The sequence below is a fragment of the Miniopterus schreibersii genome, assembly GCF_964146895.1.
Source record: "Miniopterus schreibersii genome assembly, chromosome: 4".
Classification (NCBI taxonomy): domain Eukaryota; kingdom Metazoa; phylum Chordata; class Mammalia; order Chiroptera; family Miniopteridae; genus Miniopterus; species Miniopterus schreibersii.
Window position 1 is genome coordinate 95,214,251 of NC_138105.1, and position 22,990 is coordinate 95,237,240.

Below are 22,990 nucleotides of genomic sequence, written 5' to 3' on the forward strand. Positions count from 1 at the left end.
CCTGCACTCCCTCCTGTCTTCCCCACCTCCCTCCCCATACACCTCCCCTCAGCTAGCCTCTGGCTGCCCGTGGCCCAATTTCAATGTCCTGCTGTCCTTTGGCTTTAGCCCTTCTCCTGACACTTAATTTCACCTGAGCAGGCCCACCCTGAAACCTGGATTTGGGCCACTGCACCCCTGGGGTGCTGCCTCCGGGCCAGGCAGCGATGCTGTGCAGCCTCTTGCTAAGACTGCTGTATGGGTGGTTGAATTCAGAAGCCAGCTTCTCCCGGCAGGACTGAAATGAAAGCCAGGCCCCCACACGCCCATCACCACCTTCCCCACACACCCGGCACACGCCAGTCAGATAAGAGAAGACTTCAGGCCCCATTCCGCTTGCCTCACCTGCATCGCCCCCTCCTCGCACCCCATCCCTTCCCTCCCTGCTCTGCTTCCTTCTCACCCTTCTGTGCATCCGCCTTTCTCCCTCCCTCAGAAGTTCTTTGCTCCCGCCCCTGCTTGCTCCCTCCGCCTTTCGCCTCCCTCTATACCCCATCTACTCCTCTCTCTGCTTCCCTGCTCCTCCCCTCCTTTCTGTGGCGCTCTCTCTGGTGTTTTCTCTCCCTCCTTCTCTCTCCCCTTCTCTCCCACTCCCTAGAGAAGGAAGACCCACCAGACCCCTCCCCCAGAGGTTTTAAAGGACCAGGCCCCTCCAGGACCGCTGCAGCCCCCTCCTTAGACGCCTCTCTGCTCTCAGGTGCCACCCGGCACGCACCCAGCACCCTGCTGACACTGCTGGCGGGGCTGTGCTCCCAGGGCACTGAGCTGGAGGACAGCGAGCCCAGGGCAGGGCAGGGTCTGCAGCTGCCTGTCCGGCCCCCTCTTACCAATCAAGGTGCAAAGAAAAGCAGCTGCTGTGGTGGGGAGTGTTTGTTACTCTAGGGAAATCAGGGAGTGAGAAACACTGGGTTCAGCCTCTTTTCTTAAAATAAGATTCCTAATTCAGGTCCTTCTCTGCCTCTGCCGATTTATGCAAAGTGGGGCTTGAAAAGGGGCAAACACCAGGCAGCTGCTCAGAAGGGCTCCCCTAAATGCATCGTGTGTGTCTGGAATTTTCTCTCCCTTCTTATCTGTGCCACCTGTGAAACCCAAACATCCCCAAGGCCCCAGCCCTCCGAGGTCATCATGACCTTTCTTACTCAAATAATGATGTTCCTTCTCTCCCCTCCCCCAGCTTGGGAAGCAGCAAGGCCAGGCTCTGATTAGTTTCCTTCCTCTGATAATCCTGGGGGGCCCCGGGGTGAGCTAACATGTCACACAAATTTGTTTGGTTGTTGGGTGTCATTCTCAGTCCATATCACTGCCTGGGTCTCTCCCCTGGCACCATTTACACCTGGTAATGGATTCTCTGCGCTGTGTCCACCGCACCCGAAGCCTGGAGCGCAGACTCCCAGCACAGCTACAGCTAGTGCCAGGCTGTGCCTTCTAAGGACGTGTTAGCTAATGGAGAGGCACTGCAAAGGAATAAGGAGACTTTGGAAGCATAGAGAAGATGGCTTCTAAGAGCCCTTAGCTTTAAAAAAACCCAAAAAAGTGGTGAGGTAGGCCTCTTCAGACAGCGCCCCTAGTGTCCACCCTCTCCCTAGCTGGTCCCCCACCTCACCTGGCCACCAGGCTAGAGTCCCACTCGACTAGGAAACCGGGATTGCTCTGGGCCATGTCCCTCTCACCCAGAGTCCAGGCACCTAACTCCCCTACTATGGGCACCTACACTCAAAAGATGTCATCCTGCTCTTGGGAAAGGCAGCCCTTTTACATTATCACCCACAGCAAATTAGCTCTCCCTGGTCCACCCCATTCCCATCCTTCTTACAGCTTATATTCCTGAGTCCCCCCCGAGTGCCGGCCACAGAAACACAGCACTGGACAAAACCGGGCCTGCTGCCTCTTAATTATGGATGGTCAGATTAACTGCTCTTGCCACAGCCTCTCCACCCCTCCCTCTGTGCTCGGTCTCTCGACCCCTTAGCTTTTCTGAGGTACCCAGTGCCTCCAATTCCTGAGCACCCCCTGGCTTCCCACAGGGAGACTGGCCCCTTCTGAGCACAGCAACCTCCTCTGCTCGGAGGGTCAGTGACCATCCTCCCCTGACATGCTGGGGCTCAGGTTCACAGATCCCCTAGTTCCACTGAAGTTTCGTTTCTTCTTTGCCTCCTTGTTTTGGGCAGACCCCCAAGAGGAGGCAGAAATGTCTTTATGTCACAAATCATGGAAATGTTACCTTTTTTCTTCAAAATAATCTATATTCTACCTCTTTACACCCTCATTTTGCTTCCCGGGGCCACGATACTTTCTGTGGCCAGTGTGGCTCAGCTGCTGTCTTGGTATCTACCCTTTAGACAGTGCCCACTGACCTGCTTTGTTGATAGGCAAGAATTTAACTCCCTCCCATCAGTCATCTCCTCCTCCCTCATCTCCTCCATCATTTCTTTAAATCCCGTTGGCTGGTTAAGTCCACGATATCGACTCCGTTCATTCCCAGCAGCCACGTAAGGTACAGCTGGGTGACCATGTTGTACTATGTGTCTGTGCCCGCTCCCCCATCTCCTCCCAGCCCCTCCCTTCTTCCGCCTCCCAGCTCTGACACCCACACTCTCCTCTTTTTATCGCCAAGAACTTCTCGGACAAGGCTTTGAGTCAATGCAGCAGTTTCCTCTCCTCTGGCCCGCACTCCACCGTGCAGATTCCACCCGGTGGCGGAGACTTTCCAAACATATGGCCTCTGGTGGGGGGTCCAGCCCCCCTGTTGGGCAAGGGCAGCTGCAGCTCTCTCTCCCCGTCCAGAGCAAACCCCAAGGCTGCAGCTTTCCTGCCTCCCCGGGCCGGTGACCCCGTGAAAAGGTCTCAGGGGACCCAAACGCCCCGGATGTATTCTCAGCAGGGAGAGGCCTCCGTCTCTCCGTGGGCTGGATCCAAGCCGAGGCCAGGCACCAGCTCACCGCGCCCCCCCCCCCCCAGATCCCCTTCCTGGGAGCAGGGATTAAGATCCACGAGAAGAGGGTGTCGGAAAACCTGCGGCCCTTCCACGACCGGATGGAGGAATGTTTCAAGAACCTGAAAGTGAAGGTGGAAAAGGAATATGGTGTCAGAGAGATGGTACGGAGGCCCCTGGGGGGGGGGGCGGGTGTGACAGGGCCACGGGCCAGGGGAGGATGATGACCAGCACAAAGGGACCTGCCCTTGAGAAAGACCTGAGGGACCAGCGTTGTTAATTCAGGAGAACCTCCCTGTAAACCTAACCCCTCAAAAGTCACCCTCAGACAAACACCAGTTACAAATCAGGCCCTGAGCACTCAAGGGACTGGGCTTATAATAAAAGCTACACAGATGAAGCACCTACTATGTGCCTTGTCTGATCTAAGCATATGACATCTACTAGGTCATTCAGTCCTTACTGCATGCCTGTGGGGTAGGAATGATTTTAGCCCCTTGGATCCTTCTGGAGGGCCAGAGATGTTAAGTAACTTGCCAAAGGCTGCATAGCAAGTGAGTGCAGGTCAGAATTTGCACCTAGCCCTGGTGGCCTCCAAAACCAGTGCTTTCGGCCACTAATTAGGCCATTGGGCTGGTACTCTGAGGGATGTCTTCTTTATCTTTTTCCCCAGAAAGTGAAATCATAAAGCGTCAGCCCAGATGGGGGAACTGAGGCCCAGAGAGAGGCAGTGAGTTACTGCAAGTGTGTAGAGGCAAACTCGGGTCTCCTGTCTTCTGGTACAAGGGTTGCTCCTTGAGTCAGGCAGCCTCTTCCAGCCCTCCCTGCACGACACCCCAGTGCAGTGCTGATGCTGTCAGAGTTAGGTCAGCTTTCACAGGTCCTCAAGACTCCCCCTCCCAAATCAGGGCCTACCGAACGAAGAGACACACAAGGTGAGGTCTGGGAAGGTTCCAAACGCACACTGCCTGCCCTACTGGCACACGGAAGCAGGATGACCTTCCAGGAAAGCTCAACTGAGCCTCAGTGCCCAGAGTTTTTATCGCAGCTTCATGACACAGATATGATTGAATGAATCATTGGTCACATGACTGAAATCCATCTCCTGCCCACCCACCATCCCTCTAGGGAAGCTGAGGGGTGTTTCAGGCTCCAAGCCCCAGCCCTGTAATCACATCCTTGGTCTTTCTGGCCTGCACAGCCCCATCCCAGCATCTCCTCATTAGCATAAAGGGCCACCTTGCATAACTAAGACTCTCCTGTCATTGGGGAAATGGCTGGGACTGAGATCACCTCCCCTGAACCAGGATCAAGGCCAGCCAAATCCTGATTAAACCCGCCCGCCTCTCACCCCCAGCCAGCCAGGATGCTGTTCTGCCCTGCTCTGCCCCCAGCTCCTCCGTGCCCTGGTGGAGGATGGGCAGCAGGGGGGGAGGCACAGGACCCAAGCTCTAGCCTCACTGGGGCCTGGCTGCTAACCACCTGCTCTCCGCCCGCAGCCCGACTTTGAGGACAGGCGAGTGGGCCGGCCCCGGTCAATGCTGCGCTCCTACAGGCAGATGTCCATCATCTCCATGGCATCCATGAACTCCGACTGCAGCACCCCCAGCAAGGCCACCGCGGAGAGGTCAGCCTCCCCCCGACACCCCCTGAGCCCCCGCGTCCTGGCCCAGCCCGGCAAAGCTCCTGCTCCCACCCTTCTGTGTGAAAGCCTTTCCCATCCCATGAGGCTGCCGTCCTAGTGCGACCATCAGAGGGTCATCCAAGGCCCCAGAGGCACAGTGGCTTTTCCTGAGGACCCTGCAGGATTCTCCACAGCCCGCAGAGCTCCTCAGGGAGCCTGCTGCAGTCTAGAATCTTCTCAGCTCTGCCAGGGTCCAGTCCAACTCCCCATCACAGAGCTCCTCCCCCTGCACCCACCCACACCTCTATCAGGGTCCCTTCCACTGTCCTGGGCCCTCTGCTCCTCCAGTCCCTACTCAGCGACTCTAATAACAGACACTGTGAATGGGACACTGTCCACGGGCCGAGTGTGCACTAAGGGTCCTCAGACCTCTTCTCCTGGTCTCCCTGCAAGGTTGCTGCCGACACCCCCATTTCCTGAAGAGGAAATAATGGCTCAGAGAGGTTCAGTGATTTGCCCGACATCTTTCAATTAAAAAGCGGCAAGAGTCTGAATTTGAATCCAGATCCACATTTTTAGTCAATGTTCTCTTCTCACCACCAGGCTCTCTTTGTATTTTGAATGTTTTCCAGTTAAGCGAGTGGCTCCCCAAACTCTGCCAGGTTGGCTGTCCTCCCTCCCAGCCCTGTGGCAGCAGCTCAGTCAGCCTGGGTCCCTGCAGGGCGGTCCCACTGGAACTCTAACTGCAGTCCTCACTGCTATCCCTCTCGCCCTTCAGCTTCGACCTGGAATTAGCACACCCCAGGATGCAGAAGGCGGAGCCGGAGGAGCCCATCTCCCCCGGGAGCACTCTGCCGGAGGTCAAGCTGCGCAGGTCCAAGAAGCGGGCCAAGCGGAGCAGCGTGGTGTTTGCGGACGAGAAGGCAGCGGCCGAGTCGGACCTGAAGCGGGTGAGCAGCAGGGGCGGGTGCCTGTCAACACCCTTAGCAAACCTACTGTGTGCCAGGCACGGCCCCCAGGGCTCCCAGACGCGGGCCCACTCAAGCCTCACTTTTGCAGGGAGGTGAGTGTTACCCAGACGGTATCTGAGGACAGGGGGGCGAAATGCTGGCTGGTGCCCATGCAACCTGGGCACAGCGGAGTCAGGATTTGAACCCAGGATGTCGGGCTACAGCCTGTGCGTCTTTTCTGCCACCACAAGGGGCTTTGTAAGGCAGGGAGATGCACCTGCTTCACCCACTAAAACGGAGAGCAGCCCTTCCATGCTGGGTGCTGGGCCAGGTGTTTCTACCTCTCCTGCCCTCTGTCCCCGGCCCCCAGCACTGTAACCACTGACATCTCAGACCCCGCTGGGTTTCTCCAGGGTCGCAGAGCCCAGCCAGGATGCAGAGGTGAAGATCTCACTGCCCTGACTTGGAGACTTTTTATCTTATAAACTAGTAACAATTTAATGTGAGACTTGGTGCCACTGGGCTCACATTTTAGCTTCCCCCTGAAAGAGGTTTGTTGGAGGTGTTCTGGGAGCCTGGGAAGGAGGAGGGATGCCAGGTGAGATGCCCTCCGGTGAAGAAAGGATCCTCCACAGACTTCCCGTCAGCCTCAGAGGTGACTCCTGCCAGGGAGGTGCAAATAAGATTTCTATGTTTCACAATTCTAGGGGCATCATTCACATGATAGTCTAAGTGAGTGCCACACACCACTCCCACCCCTGCCCTGGGAGTTGTCTAGTATGCAACATGTGCGTATCATGCACAGGCATGGAATGATACGAAGTAGAGTAAGGGAACTTGGAGTGGGGTTCACAGAGCCTTGCCAAGCCCTGTTCACTAACTTCTCAGGTCCAGAGCTGCCTCATGCTAAGTCTCTGTGGCATGTGTGTGTGTGTGTGTGTGTGTGTGTTGTGTTTGTTCATTCAGCTTTCCAGGAAGCACGAGTTCATGAGTGACACCAACCTCTCGGAGCATGCGGCAGTGCCCCCCAGGGCATCCGTCCTCTCTCAGATGAGCTTTGCCAGCCAGTCCATGCCCACCATCCCAGGTATGCACCTGCCACCATGAACACGGAGGCGTAGAGGTTGTCAGGGCCACCAGCCTGGGGGTGGAAGATGGGTATCTAGACAGCAAAGTGGGACAGACACCCTGGGGGCAGATGGCTCCTTAGAGCTGCCCTGTCCTCTGAGCTGTCCTCACACCCAGCAAGCTCTACCCAGAGCTGGGGGGAGGTCTATTGTCACCCTGGACCTCAGGATTCACTGGAAATGCATTCCTCACACCAGGTGGCCCTGCTTTCTCAGTTAGCCAGGCCTCCCCAGGGGCCGGAAGTTGGTCCCTATATGTCCTTAAGCTCCATGTTTTCTTTTGGGACCTGGAAGGCTATTTCTGGAACTTACAAAAATTGCCACCACACCTTACAGTTGCAGAGTGTTTGATGCATGGATTCTGCCTATCTCCCTGTCACTCACTCACTCACTGTGCATTGACGTTAGCAGCATAGAGACGACCCTTCCTGGTTTACAGAGGGGACCCTGAGCCCTAGCTGGTGACGTGGCATGCCTAAGAGCCTCCATCTGGCAAGCAGCAGTGTCTAGAGTCTGCCACTCTGTGCCAGGCTGTCTGTGCCAGGGGGTAGGCCAGAGAGGAGCAAGACAGACCAGTATTGTCCCCGGGACTCGGCAGGTGGACCTCAGCCAAGATGCCTGCTGTTTCCCAAGTGCTGACCAGCGCCCAGCCCTCTGCTAACTGCTTCTCCTCATTATTTCATTTACGCCCCAATGCCCACCTATGGGGTACATGGTGTCAACAGCTCCTCTGTGTGAATGAGGAAACAGGCACTGAGAATGCCAGTCTCCTGCCTGTCATCGGCTAGTAATGCAGAGGCTGGGTTCAGACTCAGGCCCTAGACCCTGGAGCAGGCCCCTCGCACTGCCCCACACCCGGCAGATGAGCCCCCGCAAGGAGGGGTGTCTGCCTGGGCACCAAGCCCTCCAATCTTGTCCTCCAGGTGGGCCTCACAGAGCTCTGGGGGTCTGTGTTCTTCCCCCCATTTGGCCAATGTCAAAACCGAGGGTCAGAGGTAACTGATTATTCAGGTCTGTGTGGTTCCAAGCTGGGGGCATAACCACCAGCTGTCCCCACCAGCCCTGCCTTCGGGGAAAGTGAGACACCCGGGTTCTAGGTGTTGGAAGGTGAAGGTCATGTCCCCTGAGGAAGTCAGGGACATTCCTGGCCTCAGCACCCACAATGACAGCCCAGACGCCCTGCGAGGAGGCTTCAATGGGGCCAGGAGGCAGGCCTGTCACTGTCCATGGGATAGGGACAGCCTCGCCCCGAGGACAGCCTCAACAGCTCCGCCCATCGGGACACAGCCACTGCCTCCTGCCAGGCTCTTTGACCCATTCTCCCTGGATTCTGTCCCCCCGCCCCCCCATCTGCCTCCCCCAGGTCTCCCTTCCTGTCCCTGGGGTGTTGCCTGTCCCCCACCTGCCCGCTCACGCCTGCTCTCCACTCCCCTTCCAGCCTTCACGCTCTCGGTGGCAGGTATGCCAGGGACAGACGATGGCAACTCGTCCCTCCGTCTCAGCCAGACCTTCCTCCCCTTCTCAGAAGGCGACAAGAAGACACTCAAACGGAAGAAAGTAAATCAGTTCTTCAAGACGATGGTGAGGACCCAGATGGGTGGGAGGACGGGGGGAGGGAGCAGGGGGAAGACGGAAGAGGGCAACAGAGAGGGGAAATGGGTGTGCGTGTGAGTGTGGGTGTGAGTGTGAGTGTGAATGAGTGTGTGTGTGGGAGAGTGTGTGTGTATATGCACACATGTGGTCACCAAGGAAGCAAGGTCTGGCCCCAAGGGTCAGGACACTGGCCCAAGTTCTATCCTGGGCCCTGGCCACTCCTCTGAGCAGGACTGACCCCAGCTTGGCTGCAGGAATGAGCCAAGGGGACATGCAGGCCCCTGGCTCTGGCTCTCAGAACCCATAACCATCCTTTGCCTGGATTGCCCTTGGATGTGCCCATCAGGCAGCTGGCTTTGGAAGCTGAAAGTGCTTTTTAATTTGGGGGGAGAGTTTCTCTATTCAGCTTATATTACAAAATCCTGGTAATTGGAAGTTAATTTCCAAGCCCCAGCTATTCGAGTGCCGTCTGCTATCATTACTTAATTGGTCTTCACTCAGGATACAGAAGGAGCCCTTGACACTTCTGATCCTTGAGGTACTTTTAAACCAGAACTCAGTACTATAACAATGTCAAGGGCACTGTGAGCGGACCCCTTGCCACTCTGACCACCTTCTACTCCTTGAGATGGTTTCGTAGGCTCCCAACCTGCCCAAGCTCACTCTGTCCATGAAGCAGCAAAGTTTGTCTGTGCTCCAACCAGTGTGCGGTCCAATGGTCTGGTCACACTCAGGGTCAGGGAGTCCCACTCTCAATGGGCTCTGGGCAGGGGTCCATTCAGGGGCCCTGTGATTGGGACTGGGGGCCCCCGCTTTGGTGCTTGTGAGAATCCCATCTCAGGGCTGTGCTGTTTCCTCTTCTCCACACAGCTGGCCAGCAAGTCTGCTGAAGACAGCAAGCATGCCCCCGACCTGTCCCCTGACATGTGAGACACGCCTGACCGGGGCTGTGCATGGGGGGCCAGGGAGAGGAGCTTCCCGAAGAAGAGAGACCGTGGACACTGATGCCTCAGCGAGCAGGGAGGCCTCCGATCGGCTGCTTTCACTCAGACAGAGGAAACAGCTGATCCTGCCCCAGGACTTCCACGGTGACAGACCCAGGAGGTGGGTGAAGATGGCCACCCTGGACCCTCAGCTGCACGAGGAACCAGTGTGAACACCTTCTCCACTGTGCTCTCCCAGCATCTTTGGCACATCTGTTTATAACCTGGATTCTTAGGTGTAAGGAGCTGTAGTCCTAGTTCATTTTCGAAGTCTAATCCTTAATAGAAGAGCCTTTTAAATATTCCTTTATTTTATTTTTGGTTAATAGTTTTGTACTTTACATTTTTTAATCACAACACCCAGCCTTTTTTCTAGCTGATATCTCCAAGTGTTGCTATTTCTCACTGGCAATAAAAATGGTTCTGTTGTATAATTCTGAATTCAGCTGAATCTCTGAGGCCCAGGACTGGGCCAGTGGCTCCCAGAGGCCATGGGGAGGGCAGAAAGGCGCAGGGCCTGCCAAGATGTGAAGGGACCTGACTCCAACCAGTCCTACTGGCAAATTTACCCACCTCATTCCCTCCACCTCCAGGAATCTCCTCTTTACCTCTGGGACCTTAGGTGTTGAACACTGGGGCACAGGGATGCCAGGATAGTCTTCCAGAATCTTCCTAATGTGACCTGCATGGTGGATAGTTTCATATGCCTTTCTCTACTTCTGGAAAGAGATGGCAAAACCACCCAACGAAATGCTTAAGAGTTAGGAGAAGAGAGGGCTGAGGTCCTGTGGATGGACGGCCCCACCTTTGGATCTGTCACCAGATCAGAAGTGGCGGCTTTTTCAGTTCTGACTGTCCCCAGCACAGTGTTGTAGGCATGGCAGGATTAATTCCCTAAATTTCGCTCGATAGCATCCCTAGGAGATAGGTACGACTGTTACCCAGATGGAGAAACTGAGGCACAGAGGCAGAAGGCGACCTAGATCATATACTCGGTAAGTGGAAAAGCTGGGGTTTGAACCCAGCAACCAGACGGAAGTTGGCTTCTCACCACTGCCCTGCGCTATGTCTGACACCTCTGTGCACAGGACACCTGAGTCCCTGTAGCCTCTGTCCACCCAGCCTCTTCCAGTGGCCTCCACAACCCCTCACCAAGCCCAGACCTGGTGCTGGTCCAGCTTCTTCCACTTTCCTTAACCATCCAAAACTCCCGTTATGGTGGCAGTTGGGGTTTTGGCTGCATAATGGGTTCCCTGAGGTGAGGCGATAGCTCCCAGACGCTTGGAATCTGGCTGAATTCATTTACCAAAGGGGCAAGGAAAGTTCACCTGGGCAGAGAGTATCCCCAAGGAGCTAAGCAGCTGGACAGTGCCCACCCCTCCGCCAGGGCGAAACACAGCCAGATTCTGAGACATCCTGGGAAAATCTGCTTCAACCCCTAAAAATTCCATAACTCTGACCTTCTCACTGAACAGTGTGTGGTAATAATATTTGAGTTTTGTTTTCTGGAGACTATTGATATCTATAAGTTTTGTATTAAGTCTGAGTTGTAGGAAGTCTGTGTTAAGAGACCTGGGGCACTCGCTTGTAACAGCAGTGCCGGCAATGCCGGTAGTAACAGCGGTACCTATGATAACACAGCTGTCATTTGCTCTCTGCAGCCTTCCCTTGGATCCTCCAACCAGCCCCGGGAGGATCCCAACCACACTAAAACGTTTTGCTTCATTGCCAACCCAGTTCCCACTGTGTCCATGCGGTGGAGCTAAGGTGTTTCTCTCCAGGGGAGCATTTCCTCCTTGAGGCTGAGCTCCTCCTGGGAACCTGCCCTTGCAGGGGCTCCCCAGAACCCTTGGCTGCCCTGAGCGCCTCCCAGTCTTTGCGCTCTGCTCCCTGCCTTTAAAGAGATGGTCACCAGAGGGCGGTATTGGTCTATGTTTCTTCAGCCGCCAGTTCAACCAGAAGCCAAAAAGCTGCTGAGATGGCACCGGCATGGGCTTCAGCCTAAGAGCTAGGCCAGGGTTCCCGGGCCTCCAGCCCCAAGACAGGCCCCACAGTACTGATACAGCTCTCCTGAACACTACCCAGGCAGGACACGAGGTTCATGGCTGTTCACAGAGAAATATTTGTAGGCAATAGGTAGAAAACCTGTGATTTCTTGTCCCTATTTTACAGATGAGGAAACTGAGGCCCAGGCAATTGGTTGCTGTCTGAGGCACTCGAGTGCCATATCAAGGAGCAGAATGAGGATTGGGAATCAGAGACTTTGGCCTCAGAGCCCATGCTCCCTGCTCCCTGAGTGCCCTGCGGTCAGCAGTGGCTAGTTCAGACTCTGCCTGCTTCCTCTGACTCTGGTTCTTCATCGTCTCCCTGCCTTTTTGCCCACACAACCCTCTACCTCCTGAAGGTCAAGGCCAGAGGTGGTGGCCCTGGCCAGGCGCTGTCAGGGTGGAGGCCTGGGAGTTCACCCCAGCGTGGGCTCCAGGACCTGGCAGTGCACCCGGCTGACTGTTGGGCACCTAGAACATGACAGGCTTTCCCTCTCTCCCCAGGCATCACCTCAAATGGAAGGGATTTCCTAAGGTCAGAGCAAATGGTAGAACGCTGTCTGGAGGACAGACACCTCCTGCCCGGAGCCACCTCCCTGTCAATACTTGCCAAAAAAACACAATGAAAATTGCATCCCGTTCTTCATGCAGAAATCATAATTGACAGTTTGGTACTTTCATTTACATATTTCATATACATGTATGAATATATGCTTTTACCCACCCCTGCCAATTATGGTATCTTAATAATATGGTAATATTATTAGAACATAAGCATCTCTCCAAAATATTCTATAATCTATTTTTCATTGTTGCATAATATTTTATCATTTGGAATTTATTTGACCAACCCCCTATTGTTGGACATCCGGGTTAGTTACAATTTGGAATAGCTATAAATAATATTGTGGTGGACAGCCCTGTAGCCAGTTCTTGCTCTGTTTAATTCTGTGGGATGAATGATCAGAGTGGAGTGTAAGGCTTTGGTCTGTATGGTGGGCTCCACAGTGACTGTTTATAAAGACAGCAGCCAGCCAGGCCTCGTAGAGACCCTCTGAACAAAAATGTGGCCTCTTTGCTTTACTCTTCGGAATGAAAGTGCAATCAGGCCTCTTCAGAGTCGCCCTTCAGGTGCTGTTCCGTGGTGGGGACAGGTGGTTCCTCAGGGCCTGAGAGGAGCCCTCCCGCCCAGTCACCCCAGTCATCCTCTGGGGACCACGATGCTGCCAAGGAGATTCATTCATTCCGTGACATTCAGCTTTCCACGTGCTCCTGGCACAGCGGAGGACACAGAGAGACGGGCGGGGTAATCCCTCCCCCCGCAAAAGCACCTCCTGCTGGGCAGTAGATGGCCTCCTTCTTTGGTCTCAAAGGCAAGTGGGGTCTGGAGGAAGGGACAGGAAGCTGCACTTGAGAAGGAAGTCGAGGTTCCAGGGCAGGAGGGGGGTGGGGACCAGAGAGGCTGGCGGGAGCTTCTTCCAATCTGCTGACCTGAGAGGCGTCTGTTCAGGGATCAGCTGCCCACCCTCTGGGAAGGGGCCCCACGCCCCACTCACCAAGCTGAGGACCTGCCTGGGATGATGGGGGGTGGCTGGGACAAGTCGTGCCCAAGCTCCAGATGGCGATGGGGCTGGGAGAGGGGAAGGCCGGGCCGCAAAGCATGGAGACGTGGGGGCTGGAGTCCTGCTTCTGGAGCCTGAGGCGGAGATGGGCTGCGGGCGGGGTGCTGAGTGGCGCCCTCCCTGCCCGGCTCCCCGGGGCTCTGCAAGCTGGTACATGAAGGACTTTGATCAGATAAGGGACCACGAGCCTGCCTGTCCCAGCATCCAGAAAGGAGGCTGGATGGTGCGAGCCCGGCTCACATGTTCTTCCTCCTGCCACTCTCCTGAGCCCAGCTGCTCCTGTGGGGCAACCCCATTCTCTGTCTGCCGCAGTGTGTGTGCACATGCGTGTGCGCATCTGTGTATATGAACGAGTGCATGTGCATGTGGCGGGAGGTCACCTGTATAACTGGCAGCCCTTTTCCTCTCTGTTCCCCTGATTGTCCAGAACCAGGTTCTTTCCTGGAAACTCCAGAAAGTGTGTCTTCACTTCAAAAGACCTCAAAATGTAGCTTCTGATGAAGTGTCTCATCTGGTCTAAGCGAAGGCAGAGAACGAGGGGTCTGGAAGGAAAGCGGCTGGGGACAGAGTGATGGGGAAAGAGACACGGGAAATGCAAGACAAAGGAAGGAGAGGGGACAGGCCCTGGAGGAGCTGGAGACCGACTCAGAGAAAGAGCGAGGAAGAGGCATGGGCAGGGCAGAGGACAGGGCAGGGGAGGGAGGAACACGGAGAGACAGAGAAGGGAAGGAAGGAGGGAAAACACGCACAGAGGAGGGCGGAGGGACAGGAGGCAGAAGGGGAGAAAGACCTGAGGAGAGGAGAGGAAGCAGGGAAGTGAGAAGGGACAAAGGAGGGCGAGGTGGCAAACAGGGAGAGGAGAGACGGTGGGGACAGAGATGGACATGGAGCAGGAGGAAACGCCTGGCGGGTGCAGGTCTGGGCACGTCCCTAGCGGGGCCTGGTGTGGCCAGTAGGCAGGTTCCTGTGCTGTTGGCAGGGTGGCTGCTGGAGGACAGGGGCGGGACTGCCCGCTCTAGGTGGCCGCCCCTGGGTGGGGCCCCTGGCCAAGCCCTCAGGGGTATAAGTGGGAGGCCGGCTGGCTGAGCACCTGCAGGGACAGCTCCCCTGTGCAGGTGCCAGGCAGGCGCCTCCCTGAGCCCAGCCCCAGCATGAGCTCCTTCGACCTCCCGGTGCCCTCGCCCCCTCGCTGCAGCCCCCAGTTCCCCAGCATCGGCCAGGAGCCCCCCGAGGTGAACCTGTACTACGAGAACTTCTTCCACCCGCAGGGCGGGCCCAGCCCTCAGCGGCCCCCCTCCTTCGAGGGGGGTGGCGAGTACGGGGCCACCCCCAACCCCTACCTCTGGCTCAACGGGCAGGCCGTGACCCCACAGCCCTACCTGCCGGGCCCCAGCGCCAGCCCCTTCCTGCCCCAGGCCTACGGGGTGCAGAGGCAGCTGCTGCCCGGCGTGTCGGGGATGGGGGGCGGCGACCTGGGCTGGCTGCCCATCCCGTCGCAGGAGGAGCTGATGAAGCTGGTGCGGCCCCCCTACTCCTACTCGGCCCTCATCGCCATGGCCATCCACGGGGCGCCCGACAAGCGCCTCACGCTCAGCCAGATCTACCAGTACGTGGCCGACAACTTCCCTTTCTACAACAAGAGCAAGGCGGGCTGGCAGAACTCCATCCGCCACAACCTGTCGCTCAACGACTGCTTCAAGAAGGTGCCCCGCGACGAGGACGACCCAGGTGAGGGGGCCAGGGCGGGCCGGAGGCCGCTGCTTCCGCCAGCCCCTGGCTCCTGACACCCATTCTAGAAAGTTCTCAGTATGACCATGTCCCCCAAAACTGGGGGGCTGAGGGGAGTCAGCAGTGAGGGAGAGTGGGGGCCATGCAGGCGGATTGGGGTTTCCATCCTGGCTGGGCCACCAACCCGTCAGTGACCTCGGGCCAGTTAGATCTCCGAGCCTCAGTTTCCCCATCTGAGAAACAGGGATGGTAACCGTGCGTCCCTGCAGCTTGTGGCCGGGCCACGAGGTTGTAATGCACGCGAGGCTGTTGTGCTCGCGCGACCCCGCGGTCTGCAGCGATGGCTGTGACTGACCCTGGCCCCCAGCATGCAGCTCAGGGCAAGTCCGGGGGGGGGAGAAGTTGGACTGAAAGCCCAAGTGTGTCCCAAGGCTGCTGGGAAGAGATCAGGCGTTTGTGGAACAGCCACTAAGGGCCGCATTCTGCGGCCGCACCTCCTTTAATCCAGCACTGCAGGGTAGCTTTTGGAAAACCCATTCCACAGATAAGGCAAATAACAGGCAGGGGGATGCAGCCCGCCTCGGGTGAGGCAGGAGGAAGGGATCCTGCTGGAATGTGATCGGTGAGGTCTCTCTGACACCGGACTGGGGAGCTTTCCTTTTTAATAGTGAATTTCTACAATGCGGACGTGTACGGAGAGTGATATAGTCAATACTCATGTCTCCACCTTCCAGAATTAAAGTCCATTCTGGCTCCGCCACAGGAGGCGAGGGAGGGCGCAGGGAGCCCAGCTCCCCCCGCCTCCAGGCAGGAGTGTCTGTCCCTTCTGCAGCAATAGCCGGCCTCGCCCTCAGGCGGGCAGAGCTCGGCTCGGACCTCACAGTTCCTCACCTGGGATTTTCCTTTCCGCTCAGCCGAGGAAGGAGGGACAGTACAGCGGGCCCACCTCTCGACTGGGAAACTGAGGCTCGCCCACAGTCCCTGTCAGTGAGGAGCGTAACCGGACTCAAGTCCATCTTTGGACCCGTGCCCAGGTCTTTCAGGGAGCCCTGAATATCTCCCTGAGGTCCTGTCTCGTCTGCAGTGCAGGGAGGCGCCTCTCCCGCTCCGCCCCCAGCACTTGACCGTCTAAGCGGACCTGCGCCTGAGCAACACCCTGCTCCTGCCTCCCTGTGGTTGTGTCCCAGCGCCCAGCGGTGGGGGTGCAGTGGGGGCTTAAACACAGACGGGGCGGGGGGGCGGGGGGGAGTTGGTGGCATCTCTTCATTCCTCGGTCTCTGACCTTCGCTCTCTGTCTTTCTGGGGTTGCTATCCTTTGTTTTTAACCTTGGCGGTGGGAGCGAAGGAGCAGAGGCTGTGCCCGTCTCCGCACTCACCGCGCCCCGCTCCGCACAGGGAAAGGCAACTACTGGACGCTGGACCCCAACTGCGAGAAGATGTTCGACAACGGCAACTTCCGCAGGAAGAGGAAGAGGAAGTCGGATGGCCCCTCGGGCGCGGGCCCCTCGGCCTCGGAGAAGGCGGAGGGCGGCCTCCTGGCCGGCAGCCCCAAGGCCGCAGACGCCCAGGACATCCTGGACAGCGCCTCGCCCAGCGCCACCGGCGCGGAGCAGCGCCCGGCCCCCGCCCCGATGAGCACCCCCTGCCTCGCCAGCTTCTTCTCCAGCATGAGCGCCTACGCGGGCGGGCCGAGCCCCGGGGGCCGCCCTGGGGCCGCCCCAGGACTGAGCCCGGAGCCCGCCGACAAGATGGGGCAGAGCCTGGTGAACTTCAGCTCCTACCCCCAGCTCACCAGCCTCGGAGGCCATGGGGCGGGCGGCGAGTGGGCCGGCCCCGTGCCCACCAGCACGCTCGGCTACGGGGGCTCCCCCCTCAACCAGTTCGGCCCCCATTTCTACAACAGCATCAACATGAACAGCGCCCCCTACTCCAGGGAGGGCAGCGAGGTCTAGGGCTGAGCAGCGCCTCGGCCAGGTGGACATGCCCAAGGTCCCCCTGGCCGGCGTCCCTGCCCCCCGACACCTCTGAACTGCCCAGACAGACAGAGGAGGCTCAGAGCAATCCATCCTGTCTCTAGAGCGCAATGGAAACCCTCTGTTTGTCACACATACCTGGACACACACCAGCTTTGCCGTGGAAATATGGTGCCCAGATAACAGTCACCACGGTGGCCCTTTTACGGAGCACTTACTATGTGCCCGGAGCTATCCTAGGCTCTTTGAAGGCACGACTATGCATACTACCTACAGTTTCCTTGTGGGGTTCCTATGAGCATCCTCACTTAACAGATGACAAAATTGGGGCTTGGAAAAGTTGATAACTGTCCCAGGGTCATAGGAACTAGTGAGTGGCAGAGCCAGGAGTCACGTCCTGTTTGACCTCGTATTTTGGGCCAGTGGAGCTGGGGGTGGAGGAATCGATTGAGCAGCTAAGGAGGGTGAGTGTGAGAGCTGGTTATGACAAGCGTGTCCCCTGCTCCTGGCCACCATCAGAACTTAGCACCAGCCCCGGGCACGTCTCATCCCGGTTCAAGTCCTTCCGCGGCCCCTCCTTACCTGCGGACACTCCAGGCGGGAAGCCCAGGCCATGCCCCTACAGGACAGTGTGCCCAGCCTCTCCCCGCGGAGGGGTGTCGCTTCCCCAGCCCGGAGACCTCGAGTGGGGCGGGGACAGGAGTGGTACACCCCAAACCCCCCACCCCGGTGCTCCCCACCCGCAAACCCTTGTAAAGACCAGTTTCTTGTGTGCGCGTCATGGACCAGTGAGCGGAGGTGGCTGAGTCCTCCAAGAGAAACAAGGCCGGGCGCGCTTCCTTTTCATAGCCCGGAGAAGTGAGTGTCCAAGAACCAGCCCGGGCGGGGCCGGCTCCCACCCCAGGGTCCCTGAGTGTGGCTCCCGGGAATTTTCTTGCCTTTGTATGTACTTTATACGCCTGTGATCCTTCGTCACAGCACACCCTGGGAAGTGTTTCTTGTTTTCTTATATTCTTTTTAATTAAAACAAATAAACAGAAAACTGCGTGTGTCCCTTCCTTGTGAGTTTTCCTGTCCCTGGGCTGCCGGTCGACTCAACATGGGGTCAAGTGCAGGCTGGAGCTGAAGGCTTCGGGGACAACAGGCAGAGAGAGAATGCGTGCAGGCTCTTTCCCACTTCTCGCTGGTGTGGAGACCCGACGAAGACCCCGATGAAAAGTGGGGAGCTTGCTGGGGTGGGGTAGGTTCGAGACAGGCGCCCCTCTATACTGAACACAAGCTATGGCCAGGCATCGCCCCACCTTTACAGCTCGCGCAGCCTCATAACTGTGCTGTGATCCTTTAATCCTCCTAGCAACTCCTTGAAGGGGTGGGACTGCCCATTACACAGACGGGAAAACTGAGGGTCAGGGTGGTTGAGAGACTCGCCTAAAGTCCCCAGCCAGTTCTTACCCGAGTTTCTGACTCTCGCACTATGTCATGCCTCCGTGCAGCCTAGGACGTGGTGAACGCTGGTGGCGAGGACATCAGCACTATGGGCTCCAGGTCACTGAAGGCTGTGGGCAGGTGCCGGGCCAAGTGCCGGGCAGTGGGAGCTCTTTGGTCCTCACGACAGCCCACAAGTGTGTGCAAGAGCAATTTTGTGGGGTGCCTGGCACAGTGCATGCTGAGAATTGCACATGGAAGCTGGAGGTCTTCTAGTTGGGGTCGCCTCCCTCAGATGTGCACACAGAGGGCTCAAGCCAGGGCCCCCTGACCTGCACTGGCCATGCAAGCTGCCCCCGCAGACTTCCGGAGGTTCTCTCCTGGGATTAGCCGAGGGGAGGTGATAACAGTAACCATAAGAGGATGATAAAGTCATGCACTGTGGGTTTACCGTGTGCCAGGCACTATTAGGACTTGAACCCAGGATGTAATACTAAAAACCATCCAATGCAAGTAATACTATTGTGTCCATTTTATAGGAGAGAACACAGGCCTGGAGAGAGAGTCTGCAACTTGATGAAGGAGACACAGCCAGGATTCAAACCCAGATTCACTGATGCCACAGCTGAAATTCTTATCAGCTGCACTGAGCCCTGGGAGATCAGGACTGACCCCCGGAGACCAAAATCAGGAAAACTGGGAAGAGAAAACATGGGTCTCCCTGGAACCCTCTCAGATTCTGCCCTGGGGAGTCCCTTGCCGCAGGGAGCCAGGTTCTCCGGGCCATAGAGGTGGGTGCAGGGGTGGCTGAGGGAGGTGAGGGAAGGGACACAAAGTCAGACCATAAAAGGCCTTAGAAATCTTGGAATAAGCTGACGCCTGGCTGTGCAGAAAGGAAACCTGAGTGTGGGAGAGGAGGGGACTCCACAAATGTCATCGGGGACATGAGGTCATAGACTGAGTTAAAATGCAGATCCCTGAATCCCGGACCAGGATTTTCTTGTCATACTAGATACCACTGCCACCAAATTTGCCCAAATTGACTCTGCAACCCCACAGTCTCCATTGGTAACATCACTACCTGCTCCTGAAGCCCCCTCCTTCGCCACAGGAGGCCTGCCGTGGGTGCAGGCTGGGCAGGGGACCGGGTGTGAGGGGTCCCAGGGAGAGGCCCACCTCGCCAGGAGGGAGATAGCCATTTAGAGCCAAGGTCCACTACACTCCAGTCTTCACTCCTCCTCAGCCTGGAATGTCACAGCACCTCGCAGTAAAAGGAATGTCTGCACGCTAACGACACAAAGACCCTGCCAGCCCTTGTCTGTGATGCACGGTGTTCCTGGTAGCAGCGCCAGGAGCTCCCGGAAAGGGAGGGGCTGCTGGAGGGCAGGACCAGCTCAAGAAGGGGTCTCCCTGGTCAGCTGCTGCCTGGCTCTGGCCCCCCTTGTGCTTCTCTTCCTCTGAGAAGAAATGAAAGGTGGAGAGAGGGAGGGAGGGAGGAAGGCACGGAGGTGAGAGGACTGCTTCTCCACTAAGGGGTCAATCCCGAGGCCAGTGCTGTGGGTGGACAGTGCATTTGTTAGCCTCCCACAGTTCGGCATTGGAGACTGATAAAGGGAACCCAGGAAGGCTACCTGGAGGAGGTGAGGCTGGAGCCAAAGGACCATGGAGGTCAACTAATGTAAAGAGGTCTCCAAACCACTGGCTTACAGACTCATCCTCAAACCACCTACCTGCAACCCCCCAACCCTGGATGAGAGTTGAGTGTCTGAATGTCCAAGTTACGGGAGGGGCAGGGGAGTATGCCTCAAAGCGGAATATACATGGAAAATATACGCCATTCTTAAGAGAAAGAGGCAGCAGGACTTGGTGGCTGAAGCTCCAGGGATGCGGTGGGCGGCAGGGCGGGAGAAGTGGGGCTCAGGACCTCACCGAAGCCGCCCTGTCGCCTCCTCCCAGCTTCATTCCTGTTAGCATGGAAAGGATATTGTAAAGGCCAAATTGCACAACCAAAGAGGAAACCCAAGGCCGCGAGGGGCTGACAGAAAGCACTGCGGGGCTGGCAGCGCTTCCTCATTGTTCTTAACGGGAAGAAGAAAAATCATTGATCCTGGATGAAGAAATGGGGCCTGGCTGCGCCCAGGGCTGTGGGAGCCCGGCCGGCCCAGAACTCCTTGGGGGCATGTGGTGGGGGCCGGGGGGGCTGCAAATACCTAAAGAGACATTTTGTCCGAGACTGGGGTTGGGAAAATCCACAAGACTGGGTTTTACTGCTCAGGAGGGAGGAGGGCATTGGCAACCCTCAGTGCTGTGCCCGCAGATGCAGCCTGCAGGCAACTCCCTTTTTGGAGCCCCATTTTTTTGCAGGAGAGGAAATGTGGACTTCAAGAGACAGAGCAACTGAAAACGGTGCACAGATAGGAAGTGGCGTGGCGCCAGCTAAATCTCGGCTCCCGGTTCCTGACTCCCAGTGGAATGCCGTCCCCTCGAGCCACCCACCGTGGTCCTGGGGTTGCGATTTATGCCAAATAGGGTTCCCAGGGATCTAGCCACTAGCACGACAAGGTTTGATAAATACTTGTATAATTTCCCATTGGTTCGGGATCAGCTGATCCATCTAGCAACCAGGATTGCTTAGGTTTCTCCTTTGGGGAGTCAGAGCAGAAGTGGGAAAGTCGATGAGCCCCTGTTGAGTCAGAGGGGTGTCCCTGCGCGTACTGAGGGGGCGCTGGGCACACCAGGAGGGGAGAAGAGAGCCGCGCAGGAGGCCGGGACAAGGGATACGTTTTAATAGGCCTTCCCATTAAATTTTCATGCTCCACTAGGTGGTGAGAACATTCGAACCCACATTTGACTATGGTCTACAAAGGATTTCTAGGCTCTGTATGGATATAAGACAACCTGGGACATGGAGCTGAAAGGACAAAGTAATGACAGTCTCTGGCACAGTTCAATGGTCTGGGTCAGAGGCCAGCAAACTTCCTCTATAAAGGCCCAGAGAGCAAACATGTGTTGCTCTGTGGGCTAAGAGGCAAAACAGAGGCTATTATGAAAGGAACTAGAGATCGAAAAAATTCTCCAAAATTTTTATTAATGAAAATAATAATAATAATAAATTCCAATATTTAGAAATGCTGTTCTACTAATGAGAAGATGGGGTGTTTTGGGGGATAACATTCCGTGTAATTCAAATTCGAGGTCAGGGTCCCCCATCAAGTGCAAGTGTTCCTCTGCGACTGCTGATCAGTGATGGGTCTTGGGTAGTTCATCGTTGAAAGGGTCCTCTCACGCCGAAGGGGAAACGGCTGGCATCTGGGGATTTGCAGCGCGGGAAGCGGCAGCGGGGGGCTGTGAGCACCCCCACTGCCCAGCTCTGCGCACCGCACGAGCCGCCGCAGACCGTGGGTGACTGAATGCACCCGTCTTGTTCCCAATAAAATCTTATGGAAACTGAAATTTCACTTCCATGTAATTTTTATGTAGCATAGGACAGTCTTCTTTTAATTTTTCCCAGTCACTTAGGAATGTAAAAACCATTCTTAATCCCTGGGCCATACAAAAATAAGTGGTGGGCCTGGCTGGGCGTGGCTCAGCAGTTGATCTCTGGATCTATGATCCCAGAGATCAAGGTTCGATTCCCCGGCAGGACACATGCTCAGTTTGCGGGCTCGATCCCCAGCAAGGGGCGAGCAGGAGGCAGGCGATCGACGACTCTCTCATCATTGATGTTTCTATCTCTCTCTCCCTCTCCCTTCCTCTCTCTGAAATCAATAAAGACATATTGGGGGGGGAAAAAATGGTGGGTCAGGGTCACGGCCTCACATGACGAGTAAAACTGTCATAATCAGGATTGTCAATGTGATTATCTCTAACTTCTGACAAGTGGGGGGGAAATACCTGGGAGCAAGGTCAAATCATTGAGATCAGATGGGCCTAGAAATGAGGAGTTATTGAAGTTGGGGAGACACCAGCCTGGGATGAGGGTTCTCCAGACTGCCCCTGACTTGGCTGGTGCGCAGGACTTTGGCTGGTGCTCTTCTGGCCTGAGACTGCCTCGATTCTGGAGGCCTGGTCATGGATTCCATTTCTTTCTGTGTGGCCATCACGGCCACCAAAGTCTTTTTTTTAAATCCTCACCTGAAGATATGTCTGTTGATTTTAGAGAGAGAGAAAAGGAGAGAGAGACATCGACATGAGAAACATTGATCAGCTGCCTCCCATATGCTCCCTGACTGGTGATCGAACCTGCAACCAGGTATGTGCCCTGACTGGGAATTAAACCTGTGACATTTTGGTGCACAGGACAATGCTCCAACCAACTAAGCCAGCTGGCCAGGGCCCCCCCAAATCTTAATAAAAACATAGGACTTTCCAAAGGACAGAGCAGCTGCCTGAAGGACAACTGCAGGCGGACGGCTGGGACCAGGGTGGCGGGCAGGCAGGGGAAGAGAGTGGCATGCAGAGCTGCAGCTTGGAAATGGCCTTTATCTTTGGCCGCCCAGGTGGAGTGTGCCACCTGTTTATGAGTAAACTAATGGCCTGATCTCAGCTGGAGGCAGGTAATGGGGCAAGGCCCAGATCGCTATCCAAGGTTTAACCCTTTCTAGGTTGCTTTCTAGAAAGCAATCCTTTCACATAAACAGCCCTCCAATGAAGACCAGCTCTAATCAAGCCCCTGCTTTCAGCTGGTTCCTACAGGGGAGGGGAGGGCCCTGCTCCAAACCAGGACAACTCGGCCCCACTGTAGTCCCACCAATTCAAAGTTGGTTTTGCAATTTTTAATAACGTCAAACAGCTGAGAAAAACACTGAATCGTTACTTGCACAGCAAATAAGCACCATGCCTACAGTGTGCTGGGGGCTGTTGGGTCTGTAGAAAGATCTGGTATCTGCCAAACAGAGGAAGCCCCTAACCAGGACCCCTGGTTGATCTCAATCAAGGTGGGTGATACA

The 22,990-nt window shown here is 56.3% G+C and overlaps 2 protein-coding genes across 2 annotated transcripts in view; both read left to right on the top strand.

Annotated features, from left to right (window-relative positions):
• DOCK2 (dedicator of cytokinesis 2) overlaps window positions 1-9,680 on the top strand; it is a 345,160-nt gene extending 335,480 nt beyond the window's left edge. Inside the window, exons 47-52 of the mRNA XM_081135683.1 lie at window positions 2,998-3,135; window positions 4,471-4,598; window positions 5,374-5,545; window positions 6,512-6,632; window positions 8,111-8,253; window positions 9,136-9,680. Of these exons, the coding sequence (XP_080991809.1) occupies window positions 2,998-3,135; window positions 4,471-4,598; window positions 5,374-5,545; window positions 6,512-6,632; window positions 8,111-8,253; window positions 9,136-9,195 (762 nt within the window). The 3' untranslated portion in view covers window positions 9,196-9,680. The remainder of the gene's footprint in view (window positions 1-2,997; window positions 3,136-4,470; window positions 4,599-5,373; window positions 5,546-6,511; window positions 6,633-8,110; window positions 8,254-9,135) is intronic.
• A 4,335-nt stretch (window positions 9,681-14,015) lies between these two features.
• On the top strand, window positions 14,016-17,672 carry FOXI1 (forkhead box I1). The gene is made up of 2 exons (XM_081135813.1): window positions 14,016-14,643; window positions 16,039-17,672. Exons 1-2 carry the CDS (start codon window positions 14,067-14,069, stop codon window positions 16,593-16,595), a joined length of 1,134 nt encoding a protein of 377 aa, XP_080991939.1. The 5' UTR covers window positions 14,016-14,066; the 3' UTR covers window positions 16,596-17,672.
• Window positions 17,673-22,990: the final 5,318 nt, after the last annotated feature.